Below are 14,400 nucleotides of genomic sequence, written 5' to 3' on the forward strand. Positions count from 1 at the left end.
CTCAAAATAAAAAAGTGCCGGCCAATTTCAAGCACTGCACTATACAGAGACAATCAATCATATGTGAGGTATAGGAAATGTTACTAAATGAGACGGAAGACTACAAGGTGTAGGAGTCACACGTCATCTTAAAACAAGCATTTACAATGCAATGGTCTCGGCATTGTTAAAGTTAGAGCTATTGGCATTGCTCATGACATTATTTTTGTTTATGTTGTTGTTTTTAAAAGATTTAAAGAAACTGCATTGTTATTTACAATGTCAATAGCTTAATCACTCTCAAATGCTCCTGCAAGGGAAACGCTTTGTGTGCTCTTGCACTCCCCCCCACCCCTCCCACTTGTAGCGCGAGGCGCGCGCTTGTTTAAACTAACGATGTGTATATTCACAAAGCGCTTACAGGCTGTGAAGTCAAAGAGCTATGAACACCCACCTCTGCGGACCCTTGGACCTCCTTTCTGCAGCTCTGCCAGCACTGAGGACATCCTGGGGTACGGGTGACCCCAACAGTGCGGCTCCAGTGCAGGAGGATGCAGTCTTCCAAGATAAGGCTTAATATTGGAGCTTAGACCGTTCCCGGGGAATCCGGAACTTTGCACCGGGAGTTAAAGTGGTTTGCACAAGATCACACGGTTGGTGTCAAGTGGAGAAACCAGGATTTAAACGTGTTATGGTTTGTGACCTGAGTTGGAAACGTAAACATCAGAGCACACCTCACCACAAGCTCCAGGTTGCGAGGATAGGGCAGCGAGAGCCATGAACACCGCCGCCTTTCTCCGAGGCGAAGCAGAAATGCCTCGGAGAAACGCAGCGCGCGGTTTCGGATTCGGGGGCGTGTTTTTCTTTTCTCTCCTCTTGCCATTGGCTGGAGGAGAGAAAAACAAGCCCAGCGAAAAGTAGCGAAAAAACACGACCCCGAATCCGAAAAGGACGGGGCTTGTTTTGCGAGACAAAGACTCTTCTCCAATGGCTGGCCAGCATTTAAGAGGCCAGCCAATGAAGAAGAGGAGAAAAGAGGGGCGGGTTCAAGCCCCTCTTCTCCAAAACATTAAATCTCGGAGCGAGACTGCGCAAGCGCAGCCTTCGAGCCGAGACCTAAAAAGGGCATGGCTAAAAAGTGGAAAGAAGAGCACGGAACACGCCCCTGAATCTGAAAAAGATGGAACCTATTTGGAGGGACGGCTCTCTCCTCCAATTGCTAGCCTCCGTTTAGGAAGCCAGCCAATGGAGGAGAGCCAAAAAGAGAGGCGGGCTAAATAGCCACTCCAAGCATCATAAGATCTACGGACTTCCGGTTCTGCCTTCGGCAGACCGGACGGTCCCTCGACCTAAAAAGAGAGGAATCCCTTTGAAACCCAAAGGACTAGGATTCAGAATCAGTTTTAAAGTAAGCGTCCTCTGGGAAACAGTCATCCATACGGCTAGGCAGTATAGGTTAAGGCTGGTCTGGAGAAGCACACACACACAGGGGCTTATTTATATGCCCCCTGCATTGCCGGGTGTGTCACTTTTTGTGACGCTCTGGTGGTGCAGGAACCTGCTCCATATTTACCAGGCAGCACTGAGCCACTTTTTTTGGCTTAATGCTGCCTTGTAAATATTGTTCCCTTTAACACCATTTTCTGCCTTAAAGGGGCATGCAATGGGTGTTGGTGGGGGCTTTCTCAGCAACATCCATGCCTTTTTGACACTGCCCCAGATTTATAAAAATCGTAACTCTAAGGGAGCACTAAAAATGTACGCCTCCCCCGAGGAGGCGTAAGGGAAGTACAAGGAAGAGAAATATCTTTATTTCTCCTTGTTTTTTCCTTTTCTATGTGTGCTGCAGCAAAAGAGCACAGATAGAGAGAAGAAAAAACCTCTTGTGATTGTTTTTGTGCAGGACTATTTGCCTTCCTGCACGAAAACAATCATCCACACAACACAGGCACCCGTGCTCCATGCAAGGGTGCCTGCGTTGGCACATGGCACTCATCGCCAGCGCAGGGGAAAAGCACAAGACTGCGCTGTATCTAATAGATGCAGCGCATTCCTGCCCTTTTCTTTTGCCGTAGGGCAACGCTGCGGGAAGGCCTGCGGTGATGTCCTACGGCAAAAACTGATAAATGTGGCCCTTAGAATTTAAAATATAACACGATGGTTCGGGGTTGTCTCTTTTTTTACTAATAAGAACTGATTTCTACCCAAATCAACCCTTTTTCCAACATTAGGATAATGAAATACTGTGGGAAAGTCGTAACTTTCTAATCTATACCTTCCAGTTTGCAGCCAGATCTTTAATGACCCTTAATAGCTAGCTGTTCTATTTTAGGAATTTAACCTGTAAACTATAAGTAACAAAAGGCTCTCTCTGACAAAATCAGTGAACTACTAAGCTAGGCACATCAAATATTGTTCTGTGATCTGCATGGCATGCGTCCTTTGCAGCAAGTATATCAACCCTCTGCGCTACCTTACCATAAGTCAAAACTTACTTTAGACAAACCTCCAATCACTCTCTAGGAAGAAAATTAATCACCAGAGTTATCTTGACATTTTTATTGTTGCTTGAAAATTGCTGCAGACCAGGAACACCATAGCAGATGCTTTTAAAACCATATTATAGTTTCAAACAAGACGCCTCCACCAGGGGTGGCTGGCACCGATCGGGGTGTAGGGCGGCGGGGGGGGGGAAGGTTAAATAATTTTAAAAATGTAACTTATAAACACTGGGACAACATAGGGATATCCGGGGATCTCTGGGTGCGGGGAAAGATGGTCCCCTTCACGCAGCTCCAGGAGCAATATGAGATGGAATCGACGGAGCAGTTTTGTTACCGCCGGATCAAGCACGCGTTAGAGGGAACGGGAGAGTTCACAGGTTCTTAACCATGGCTGTGGAGAGGGAACAGGTGAGGGCCTCAAGCGGAGGGGGCGGGTCTTTGAAAGGCTCTCGCTGGGTGACGGGAGGGGGCGGGTCTTAGAAAGGCTCTCACTGGGTGGCGGGAAGAGGTTAATTTGTCTCAGCTGCAGTCGCTCACAGCCTATATAACGCTCCTTTGGTGGGCCAGCGTTGTGTCGGCATTTGCGCTTCTATTTGTTGCTGGCTGTTGAGGTTGGATCGAGTCGTTTGTCTGGTAATGTATGTTTTTTGCTTTAAAGAAAAAAGCCCAGCACGTTTGGCTGTTTTCTGCTGTGTACGGACGCAGGACCTGTTTGTGATTGTCATCGTTGGTTTGTTCTTTTCCTCGTCCAGCCTTATTTTGCTAGGAAGTGAGTTGGTACTCTCTCGCAATCTCCCTTTTGAGGGTCGGGGATGGTTTCTGTAGATAGATCCTAAGAAGTTTAATGGCAGTGACTTTATCTCCGCTCCCTGCGGCCCCCTCTCGAGGGCCCCACTTCAGCTGGTCCGCTAGTTCTGTAGACTTGGCGCTTGCTGCTGAGCAGTGTCACTTGTTTCTCGCTGGGTGCTATCTGCCTTGGCTTTCAGCCTGAGGTGCATGCATGACATTGTCGGAAATCCTGTCGCTGGTGACAATTCACGTAGCGTGGGGTGTCCAACGGCGGCCTGCGGTGCTCCACGCGCCTCTCTACCTTTCATGATACCCGGGGTTACGTAACGAAGTCCTGATGATAAAGTGATTTCCATCTGTACACAACAGTGAATAGCGCCTCACCCCCCCCCCCCCCCCCCCCCCCATAATTCTCGTATTTGAGGGCTGGTTTTGGCGGGGGTGCTGTTAGATTAAAAAAAAAAAACTCACGTAATTTCGTGTGCTGTGTGGGTCCCAGTTAACGCATCTCCCCCCCCCCCCCCCTCCCCAGTACGGCTTCTGCTGAGCCAGTTTGATTTTGGTATGTCCTAGTGATCGACCAACCCCCTGTCATAATGACTATATTCAGGCATGTGTGTTTTATGTAACACAAAGCATTCTGGCACTTGTAGTGCCATAATGAGTGCTCCTAAGGTGCTGATGCTAGAAACCCAGAACCGGCCCAGCCAGCCTCGAACCATGGGAGGTGTTCAACAACTTGACTTTGTGTGTGTTTTCTGCTTAAAATGTAATTGACGTGCCGTTTACCTGACTGTGCCAGCATGTTACAGTTGTACTGTGTCTACTGTTGCAAATGAGTAGATTAAAAGTAGCAAAAGGTTGCGTTAATATAGTAGCCCAGTTGCTCGGAAACACAAGGCCTGAAAGTAGCAAACTAACCATGCTTAACACCAATGCTCTCCCCCGCCGCCGAGCCTTTCAAGTAGACGTGATCCCCAAAATGCCATCCCAGACAGGCCTGCAGCGCCAATGGTAATGCCCGCGATGTATGTTGTGTGAACAAAGGCACAATGGGGCATATTAACAACGAGGCGATAAAAAATTATCGCCGTTTTCGGCCGAAAAGCGGCGATAATTTTATCGCATTATTTACAAGGACACGCTATCGCGTGTTTCCTTGAATCAGCTCCTGTTTAGTTCACGCCTCACTTTGCATCTCTAATGAGATGCAAAGTAGGCGTTCCCTGCAAAAACTAAGGGAAAATTATCTCTAACTGCCCTACTCCGTATTTACAATACGGCCCAGGACACCCTTAGCGATGTAAAATACAGCGTTAACCACTGTTATCGCCGGTATTTTACGTCTGCTAATTTACATGACTACCCTATCTATGACATGGGAGGTGGATTCAGTGGCTGAATCCACATCTCCCTATCATCAAGGTTTCTTCTATCGCTGCGGGAATATCGCTGGTTTACCTGCGATATTCCCGCATAACGCCACTTTTGATGTAAAATTTATCGCCCTGGAGTAACGTGTTGTTAATAACGCGTTATCCAGGCGATAAATTGCAGCGATAAATATAAAAGCGCTAAGCGCGCTTTGCGATATTTATCGCCGTCTGTTGCTGATATGCCCCAATGTAAGTGAGACACTTACCGACTGTCAGGCCAGACCTAAAAAACTACAGAATCCATCGTCAGAGGGTGTAAGGGCTCCTGAGCCCCGCTCTGCAGTGGCGCGCGGGTGGCCTTTGTAATCATCAGTGTTTGACCTGGAAGTGCAGGAGCTCAAACATTCATGGGTTCCCACCCTCCGGTGCTGGCCAATGCCAGGGTTGATTAATACCAGGCTGCCCTGTCTAGATTCCGCTCGTGCTTTTCTTCCACCCTACACAACTCCTTAGCTCACCCTGGGGGGTTTTCACTCTGCGCACTGACAATATTTAAAGAGTTCGTGTCTTTTTCAAGGAAAAAGCTTGCCAAGGCATGGCCTCTCTGCAGTAGATTGGAGCAGAGGTTCTTTACCTTTTGACCAGTGATTTAAATGGGCCGGTACGGAGTACCAGCACTTTATTTTAGAATTGAGAGTACCGGCACTTCTCAGAAACAAGCCGGTACTTTGGCACAGAGTACCTGCACTTCTATTCTATTCCAAGCACTGCTTTTGGCTTGCATGGAGCCCTGATTCACGCCAGAGATCACCGATGTAACCCCTCCTTCAAGAAGGGACCAGAAACTCCTTCTCCTCAACACGCAGGATAACTGACCTGTTCCACTAGCGCGCGCTCCCGATGACTCGACCCTTTGTGACAGGCGGTTGTCTGATGGTTTCAGCTGTCTAATGTCACTAAGGGGCATATCAACAAGGGATTTATCTCTGCTTTTTTGGCTTTAAAAGCCAAAAAAGCAGAGATAAAACTAGCGCCCTATCAGCAACGGGGTGCAAACACGCAAATTTGCATATTAGCACCCTTTTACTCTACGCTTCCCCTTGCATCTCTAATGAGATGCAAAGGGGGCGTTCCAGAGTAAAATAGGAGAAATGTCGCTAAGCGACATTTCTCCTATTATCAAGAATGTCGCTAACCCTGTTAGAGACAAAAAAAGCAGCGCTAACCGCAGTTAACGCTGCTTTTTTACGTCTGCTAATTTTCAGACTTAGCCATGATATCCTATGGAAGGAGGATATCATGGCTAAATTTGCCTGTCCCTATCAACAAGGTAACGTGTGATTATCGCTGGGTTTCCAGCGATAATCACACGTTAGCCTGTTAGCGTGTAGATTTTTATCGCTATTGAGATGAGCGTTGCTAATAGCACGCTATCTCAGCGATAAAAATTCACGCTAGCCGGCGATAATTATCCTCACGCTAAGAGCGCTGAGCGATAATTATCGCCGGTTGTTGTTGGTTGTTGATATGCCCCTTACTCCTCTAACTCCTGCTGTTCTAATTATAGCATACTGTAACCTCCCCAATTGCTTGGCAATTCTTTGTCTCTATGCTTGTACTTGAACCTATGTAGCGCGCATTTTATATCCACCTACTTTATTTTGCATTTTATATAAAGTGCTGTGAAGCCTTTGGGTCTAGCTAGTGCTATATACAACCTATAAATCCTTAGTGGAGTCCAGGTGCCCCAGAGTCATTGTTGATGGCCAGGAACACAGCGTAAGCATTTTTGATTTGAAACTCCAAAAATACAGAAACCGGCTTCACTCAAACACTCAAATGTTTACTTCACAAACATGAACACACTTCATGGGAGGTTCTAGCTTTACTAAAATCAGTTTGACTCATTTTCCTGGTGTGTTCTGTTTGCTGCACTTTCATTGTTCCCACTTGATTTAATAGCCTCTTATTCCAAATTAGTTCAAATTTATCACTTCTGAGTGATGGCAGTAGCCAGCCTTGTCCCAGCACCCCAACAATAAGCCTCTGTACTTTCCCGGAACACAACAACTTGGAACACAGACAAAATGTAAACCCTTAGTCATCCCCGCACCCCTTCAAGCCCCCCTTGTTTGCACCCATCTCAATAGCGATTTTCCTATTGATGTTTTCTCCAACCTGGGATGGTGTGGAAGCCAGTGAGTGCGGGCAGAAACGGCACAAGACCAGGAACACAGCATTTCATAAGTGCATGCGAAGAAAAGGGGGTGGAACCACATCGCTGAATGAGCAGTGGGAGAAGATCCAGTCCGCCATCCTCTTCATTGGCGAGGCCATGCTCCATGGGAGGGACAAATACGTGTGCAAGCCACCCAATAAGAAGCAGGCAAATGACAGACCAATTGATCATGGTAACCAATGGGAGGGTTGTAAGCCCATACATTTTTCTCTGCATCCACTCAGCTTGTGGTGATTGACAGATGGTACCGAATGAGCCCCGATGCCCACAACCTCCACAAACCACTGAAAACATGTGACGTATGTGCTCTGCATTCGAGCTCCGTGCACCCAGTTTTGTGGTGCCAGCCAGACTGGAAACTAAAATCAATCTGGCAATGTCCAGAGCTGCCTCCCAATGCAGGAGGCATGACTAGAATTGTCATGAGGGCATGGACTGGTCAGGGTAGCACCTTCTGCTCTGGAAACAGCCCACGCCCGCAGCCAGTCAGGAAAACAAATGCGTGGCAATGACCAGTCCAGTTCTGCTAGAAGTGACTTGTCTGCTTTGGTGCTCCTTCGGTGGTTAAAGCGCACTCCGAGTTTAAAGCCCCCTATGGTGGTATCTGCATGAGACGTCATTTCCATGAACGTGTTTGATGGAACACCCTCTTGTCTGAGTCTGTCCTCTACTGGGTCTTCACCCAAAGCCGGCTTGACCCCTCATGTCCCATACCTGCTGTGTGGCCTGCATATCAAGAGCTGCCTCCTGCTGGCTGGATTCTGAAGCGGGACTAGTCACTGCTGTGTAAACATTTGTACTCTGATGGTGTGTAGAGGTCGTACCTAGTTTTAACCTCAATCTTGTCTCTATGTTCAGTCTCTGTAGCACTATGAAGACCACCATGGCCAACAAAAGGGGCAAGAAGATGTCCAAGTCTGTGGTCCAGCGCAAGGGGAAAGGCAAGAGGAAGGAGAGCTACTCCAGCTTCATCTACAAGGTGCTCAAGCAGGTGAGTTTACTACAGCAAAGAGGACAAGATCTAATACAAAGCCTTGCAACTGGTGTCAACCGAAGCAGTCCACTTGGTTCAAGCCATAATAGTGGGACTTGGCCATTAAGGGTTTCCAGGTTGATGGTTGGTGCAAACAAGGGTTTAGGAAAATCGGGATGATCAATGTATGGAATGTATTTAGTGAAATCACTAGGTCTGACTCCTTAGTACATCAAACACCCAATGCTACCTAAACTAAAATGTAAAACATTTTTATGCTTGGTACAAAAGTAACACATTTGTCAAAGGCTGCTTGTAGGAAGGTGGATATCTGACTATGGTTACCCCCAAATTTTTGCCTAGTGTCTAGCTGGTTTTTCGACTTAGTTGGCCTGAGATCCTGCTATTCAGGATCTCAGCCTGGCTGTTCTCTCTTTAAAATGGACTCCATGTACCCTAGGTACATACCCAATTGGTTGGATCACCCTGTCAGCCCCTGTACCAGTGTACACTAGGTACCCAGGGCATTGGTGTACCCAAGGCCTGCCAGGGGCTGAAGCATGTATTATGCCACCCCAGGCTTGGCCTAACAATCTGACACAACTGGCTGATCACTCAGCTGGGGTTAGTTGGTGTAATCACCTCTTACTTAGGTGTAGTATACCTATACCTAACCTTAAATGGGACACCTGGTAACCTATAAGTCACTCCTATGGCAGGCCTTAACAATCCTGAAGGCAGAGTGCTTGGTTCCATGTGAGATGGTGCTCTGGCATGAGCTGAGCCTGTCTGCAGTGGTCGGAACAACTTCCTTCTACTGTTTCCAGATATCGTCATACCATATACTCTTAAGTGCATTATGAACCTCGCGGTTAAATGCTATCTTTGGTTTGGCTTTATCAAAACATGTCGAGTAAGGTGTCATACGAATTGGAATACTAACCCCTCGCCAATTCTGGCGACGGGGTTAGCATTCCACCCTTCTAGAGGGACACGACATGTACAGTACCTGAAACCCGGGTAAAATCAGACATAGCCTCAGCTCCACAAAATGGATGCTGCCACCACAGACACAAGTCTGCCCTCCTGCTGCTGGGAGTCCTTCCAGCTTGGGAGGTGTGGACAAAGGGTTCCTGCCAGGGGAGGTGCGTGCACCACCCCAGACAGGATTTTGTGTATTGGTCAGGTAGGGCTTGAAAGAAACCAGACATGCCTGTGGCTCACAAGGAGCCTCGGTGCATATGCCAGTTCAAACCGGTCCTGGGGCACACCAGTCCCGGGCCTGGGGTGAGCTGGACAAAGGATTGGGGGTGTAACCACCCCCCTTCCTGGTCCCACCCATAGGGAGGGACCTAGCAGGTAGTCCGGCCCCTAGAATCCGCTTAAAGGTAGGAGCTGTGTCCTAAGACTTCGGACATCCTGGAATCAACTTAATACTAAGAAGAAGACGGGAACTTCGACGCTCTGCTGCACAGAGGACTGAAGCCAATCTCCCCTGTGGTCAGGGAGTGACCACCTTGCTAACGCAAGCACCATCCAGCGAATCAACGTCTGCTTTGCCGCCGCCTCCCGCCGGAGCCCGAGCCCAGAGACTGACAAGACCTGGACCTCCAGACCTCTCACCGCCCGATCCACAGTCCCTGAAAAGAGGAGACCCGTGGAGGCACCGAGACACGTGGAGCCAGCCATCTTGGAACGACTACGACAAGCTGACAAGTGCAACAACCGAGGCTCCCTCCAAGTTGTGCTTTGGGATCTGAGAAGCCCAACACCCGAGCAGCATCTGCACCAAAGGTGAGCCCTCCAGCATCTCCACGATCTGCGTGGGGCCCTTCTGCATTTTGCCACTCGACGCGCCTAACCGGTTGCTGGCCCGCTGGCTAGTAGCCATCTTGGCGACGAACTTCAAGAAATACACCGCTGGTCTGGTTGCTCCAGACTGGCCCTTGCTCCCCTCCAAAGGAGCAGTCCTTCTGACCTTGCTGGTCAGAACCATCAGCTTATTTCCTTTCCCTACAACAATTGCTTTGGCCAAGGCTTGTTTGCTTCGATCAAGTCGCCGACACCGCCGACAGCGAGAGCCTGCGTGGGACAGCTCGTGACTCGACTCCTGGACGTCGTCGACCTCCAGGGACCACGTGGCTGCAGAGACAACCTACACCTTTCTTCCTGTTTGCACCCGACATTGCCTGGTACCCACCTGGTGCCACGCCGGTCACTGGCTAGTGACTGTGAACACTGTCCCCTCTGCTTACAGGTCTTCAACATCTCCGATCCACTCTGGGATCCACTGCATCTCTCCCGGACCGACCGCCTGCAGCATCTTTGTCTTCAGGCTCCACGGAACAGATAGAAGAAACCCGACGCACTTCGAGGCCTATGCACCCGCTTCCTGTGGGTGAGGTAAAGCTGGCACACCTGTGCCCAAGTGTAGTATTACATCTCTAGTGCCTGTGTTCCAAATCTTGAGTTCCTAGTCCATCCGGAAGATCCTCTTTGCAGTAACTTTGTACTTTTTACGCACCCATTGAAACCTATGGGAGCACGCGTGTGACTATTTGCTCTGCACACGCCACCCGTGGACCTCCTGGTCACTAACTGAAGTTAGCTCCTTGTAGGCTCAGCGATTCTAGAGGCACTAGGCCTTTTCCCTTTTCTGTTCGTGGTACTTATACCACTATTTTAGTATATGGTTTGAGTGGCCACCAGGGCCTATCCATATAACGTGCAACTTCTGTGTATTCTGTGATAATCTTGTTTGACGATTTGTGCTCCTGTGCTCATAGAGACTAGGGGTTACTTTGAGAAATAAATACATATATATTTTGAATATATATCTGTGTGGTGTCCTTTCATTGGTATAAAAGGGGGTTGCATTTGGTAAAACAGCTGGCTTAACACGCTTCACGAGTTTAGCCTCAAAGACTGCTTAGCCTACGCTACCACTAGGGCAGCTAGTCCGAAAAGGTTGACTTACAACCACACCATAAGGGTTGCTTGGCATGGTACAAGGTGATCACTTTAACTAGTGAGCATCATATACCAGGCCAACTTCTCACACTGCTCAAAAGTGGCGTACTCTAGTAATCCACCATGAGACTTTCATACAGCATCAGAGCTCATTCCCCGTGTGCATCTTGTTCACTGCATATGGTATCCATCTCGATTGAGACGGTCCATGCCATCGAGAGCTTCATTGTTGGATGCTCTACACAGTACTCTGTGGCCGTGCAGGCTCTGAAGGTCACCTGTCTCAAAGTATCTCATGAAGGCTTCGGCTGCTTGACACTGTCCAGGGGCACTCGTGCACCTGTCTTGGAGCAGTGCTGCAGCAGAGGAAGTCCCACAGCTGTGCAGGCAGTGCTGCCTACATGCACGGTCGTCAACGCTTGCTGTGCCTTTCTGCAGCTCTAGACCCACTGTACATGGTGAACTGGTCTGAGCAGATTACTGGTGAGACCATCCTCTGGGGTAGGCCGGAGGGAATGTCCAGGTTATTAATCTTTGTGGACTTGTCCTGAGATGTGGGCCTCTTTGCTTCATGACAAACTAAGCTGTGTTTGCATTGGTAAAATGCGACGCTCTCTAGCGCATTAATGTAGCCGGAACGTGGCTACAACCTGCTTGATGCATACAGGCTCTAACATCTCATGGTCTCCTCCTGGTCCAGGAGGGCTGGCTTGGGTTTATACCATCATTTTACTTGCAATGAACCCTCATGAGCAGACTTGCCTCAGATTTGTTGGATGGAGATGAGTTTTTGTGGATGTTGTGATATAGTATTGAGAAAATGGCTCTTCACTATGTCTAAACAAGGATTATTTACATGGTGACTTCAAGGCTTGTGTTTTATGTCTTTAGTCCCTTGTCTTCATTGGATCCAACATAAACATGTTAATCCTTGTGTTCCGAAAGGCCTTACATTGATTGTTAATGCATGTTCGGCTGTGATCCTAATACAAGCATGTCTCCCGACAGGTCCACCCTGATCTGGCCCTCACGCTTGGTGCGATGAAGATCATGGACTCCATCAACGGAGATGTCTTCGAGCGAGTGGCTTCAGAGGCGGCTAGACTGGCTCTTTACAACAAGCGAAGTACTATAACCAGTCGTGAGATCCAGACCGCTGTGAAATTGGTGCTCCCTGGAGAACTTTCAAAGCACGCACTGTCCGAGGGCACCAAAGCTGTGGCCAAGTACATGTCTTAAAATTAGAATCTACTTTGTATTGTGTATTATAGTATGTTTTATTTTTTGTAAAATAAAGTTATTTTATCACTACTATATTGAGTCAATAGTGTCTTGAATGCAGCCACTAGCATTTAGGTTCATCTTGGCAACAAATGGTACTGGCAAAATTTTTTTTTTTAAATCAATCTTATACAGGCTACAGATCGAGCCTGTATCTGAAATATGGTTCTACTGATTATACCACCTTGCATTTAGATTGGTTAGTGGGAAGCTGGATTAAACAGTCTCTACAATTGGCTGTAGATCAGATTCCAGTCTAGGTTTCAGACATTCTAAAGCTAGTTGCACTTGAACCAATTATTGCCATGCTCTTGGGATAAGCATGGATTCGACTTTGACCAATGTCGAGGCTATCGAACACTTCCCCAGTCTTGCCAAGTCCTGCTCTCCTTCATTCGAGGTGTCCTTAAATGGGGCTAGATTACTAAATGGATGGTTTTCAGTTTTGACTACATAAATAGAGTGCCAGGCTCTTGGGTGGTGGCCAGTCAAGGCATTGGCTTCAGCTGTTTCAGATGGTGCTGCATGTTAAACCCTTGAGGGTGGAGTTGAGTAGGTGATATTTAGTCACTTTCTACCGCTGCTGCAGCGGAGGACCAACTGGTCTATTTAGCACTTCTAACCACTGGTCATTTCATTCCTCTCTGAATGTGCACATACCTCGGTAGCTAACCTCGCCACTGTTCACCCAAGTGAGCCCCAGCCTATTAATAGCGTTTATTTTAATTGGTATGTGGTGCAACTTTTAACAAAGGGTAACTGATTACAGAAACTAAGAGTGGGATTTATCTGACGACACGAGTAGGTTCTACAGTAACCCGGGTCCTGAGACAAGGATGCTAATAGCTTCTCCTCTGCCCTGTATAGTAGGGCAAAGCTGGCACATTCCTACCCTTTACAAAAAAGGGTTGGATTGGATTAGATGTTTAAGTGCTCACAATCGGTAGTTGTAAAGCTTTGAAATGAAGCCACGTGCTTGCTTCGTGTGCTCGACAGTGGGGAAATGCATCCTGGAGGTGCGTACATTTATGCTCAGTACTGCAGACTTTACTACACAGCTCATGGTGTATGAGCAACCTAAAAATCCAGAACCAGTTTGATTATTTGGGATTGGTGACTAGTCATATCAAGGAATGTAGGACTTCTGTGAGGGTGAACCCTCCAGGTTACTAAAGTAACCACCTCTTAGAAGCTATGGCACAGAGCAGACTGGCTTAATGTAGGGTCATTAAGTATTTATGCAGTACCATAATAGCAATAAATTCAAATTGCAAACTGATGGAAACATTGAATAACCAAAAGGAGTTCAAGAACTGGAACAAGAGAATACATAGTCTTTAATGGCGCCAATGATCCATTGGGGGGGAAAAAAAAATCTCTTTATTGAATTCAAGTGACATATAGACAATAAACGTCAACCACATATACACTTTACAGCAAGAGGGAACGGGTTTGGAAGTGGATCTTCAGCTATGTTATTTACATTTCCAATATGCCCAAGCATTGTGTAACAGTTTCATCTCTAGTTAACAGGGGTTCGCATATCCCACCCCTATATACATTCAATCTATCCCAGACCTGTGACCATTTATTGGGGCAGCCTCTGGCAACCTACACCGCTCTGACCATGCACCAGTCCATGTCTTTGCTCCAGTCACTATACTTGGCAGTTCTTGGGTCTTACAATGTTTCACCACCATCATTCCCAGTTACCCACAGGCACTCCTTGGAGGTCAGGTCAGTTGGCCCCCAGGCATTCAGGAGAGCCAGCTTTGTTACCATCATCCCCCCCCCCCCCGACCCAGTGCATTCTCCATAAGACTAACAACCCCAGCCCAGTATCTCTGAACAACTGTGTACTCAATGTATGTATGAACGTGCTTGCCTAGAGCAACTCTTGTCAGGGCTATAGCCCATGCTGATCAAAACTGAACTTGAGAGGTATACCCTATTCAGGATTTTGAGCTGCACTAATCGCAATCTGGAAGATATGGCCACCTCCTCAGGAGGCCCCAGCAGCTAGCCAATCGTCATCATCCAGACCAGCCACATCGTGGTCCCATTTTTCCTGCAGCTGGTCCAGAGGGTCCGGAATATTTATCAGTTTCTTATAGATAAGAGATAGCTCTCTGGCAATTCTCCATCTAGTACTGTATCTTCCAACAGAGAGTACTCTGGGATCAGTTCTTATCAAGGGGAGATGGTAAGCAGGGAATGCTTTATCTGCAAGTATCTAAAGTGTTTGGAGTGCGCCATGTCATATTCCTGTTGCTGCTGCTCAAACGTGAC

The 14,400-nt window shown here is 47.7% G+C and overlaps 1 protein-coding gene across 2 annotated transcripts; it reads left to right on the plus strand.

Annotated features, from left to right (window-relative positions):
• The first annotated feature begins 2,978 nt into the window (after positions 1-2,978).
• Positions 2,979-12,144, plus strand: LOC146859353 (histone H2B 7-like). 2 transcript variants are annotated; one of them, XM_085646975.1, is made up of 3 exons: positions 2,979-3,116; positions 7,746-7,878; positions 11,839-12,144. In XM_085646975.1, the coding sequence occupies exons 2-3, from the start codon at positions 7,759-7,761 to the stop codon at positions 12,067-12,069; spliced, it is 351 nt and encodes a 116-aa protein (XP_085503101.1). In that variant the 5' UTR covers positions 2,979-3,116; positions 7,746-7,758; the 3' UTR covers positions 12,070-12,144. The 2 variants fall into 2 exon arrangements, with proteins under 2 accessions (XP_085503101.1, XP_085503102.1); XM_085646976.1 differs by having other exon boundaries at positions 3,001-3,121.
• Positions 12,145-14,400: the final 2,256 nt, after the last annotated feature.

This window comes from Triturus cristatus, chromosome 3_2 (assembly GCF_964204655.1).
Source record: "Triturus cristatus chromosome 3_2, aTriCri1.1, whole genome shotgun sequence".
Classification (NCBI taxonomy): Eukaryota; Metazoa; Chordata; class Amphibia; order Caudata; family Salamandridae; genus Triturus; species Triturus cristatus.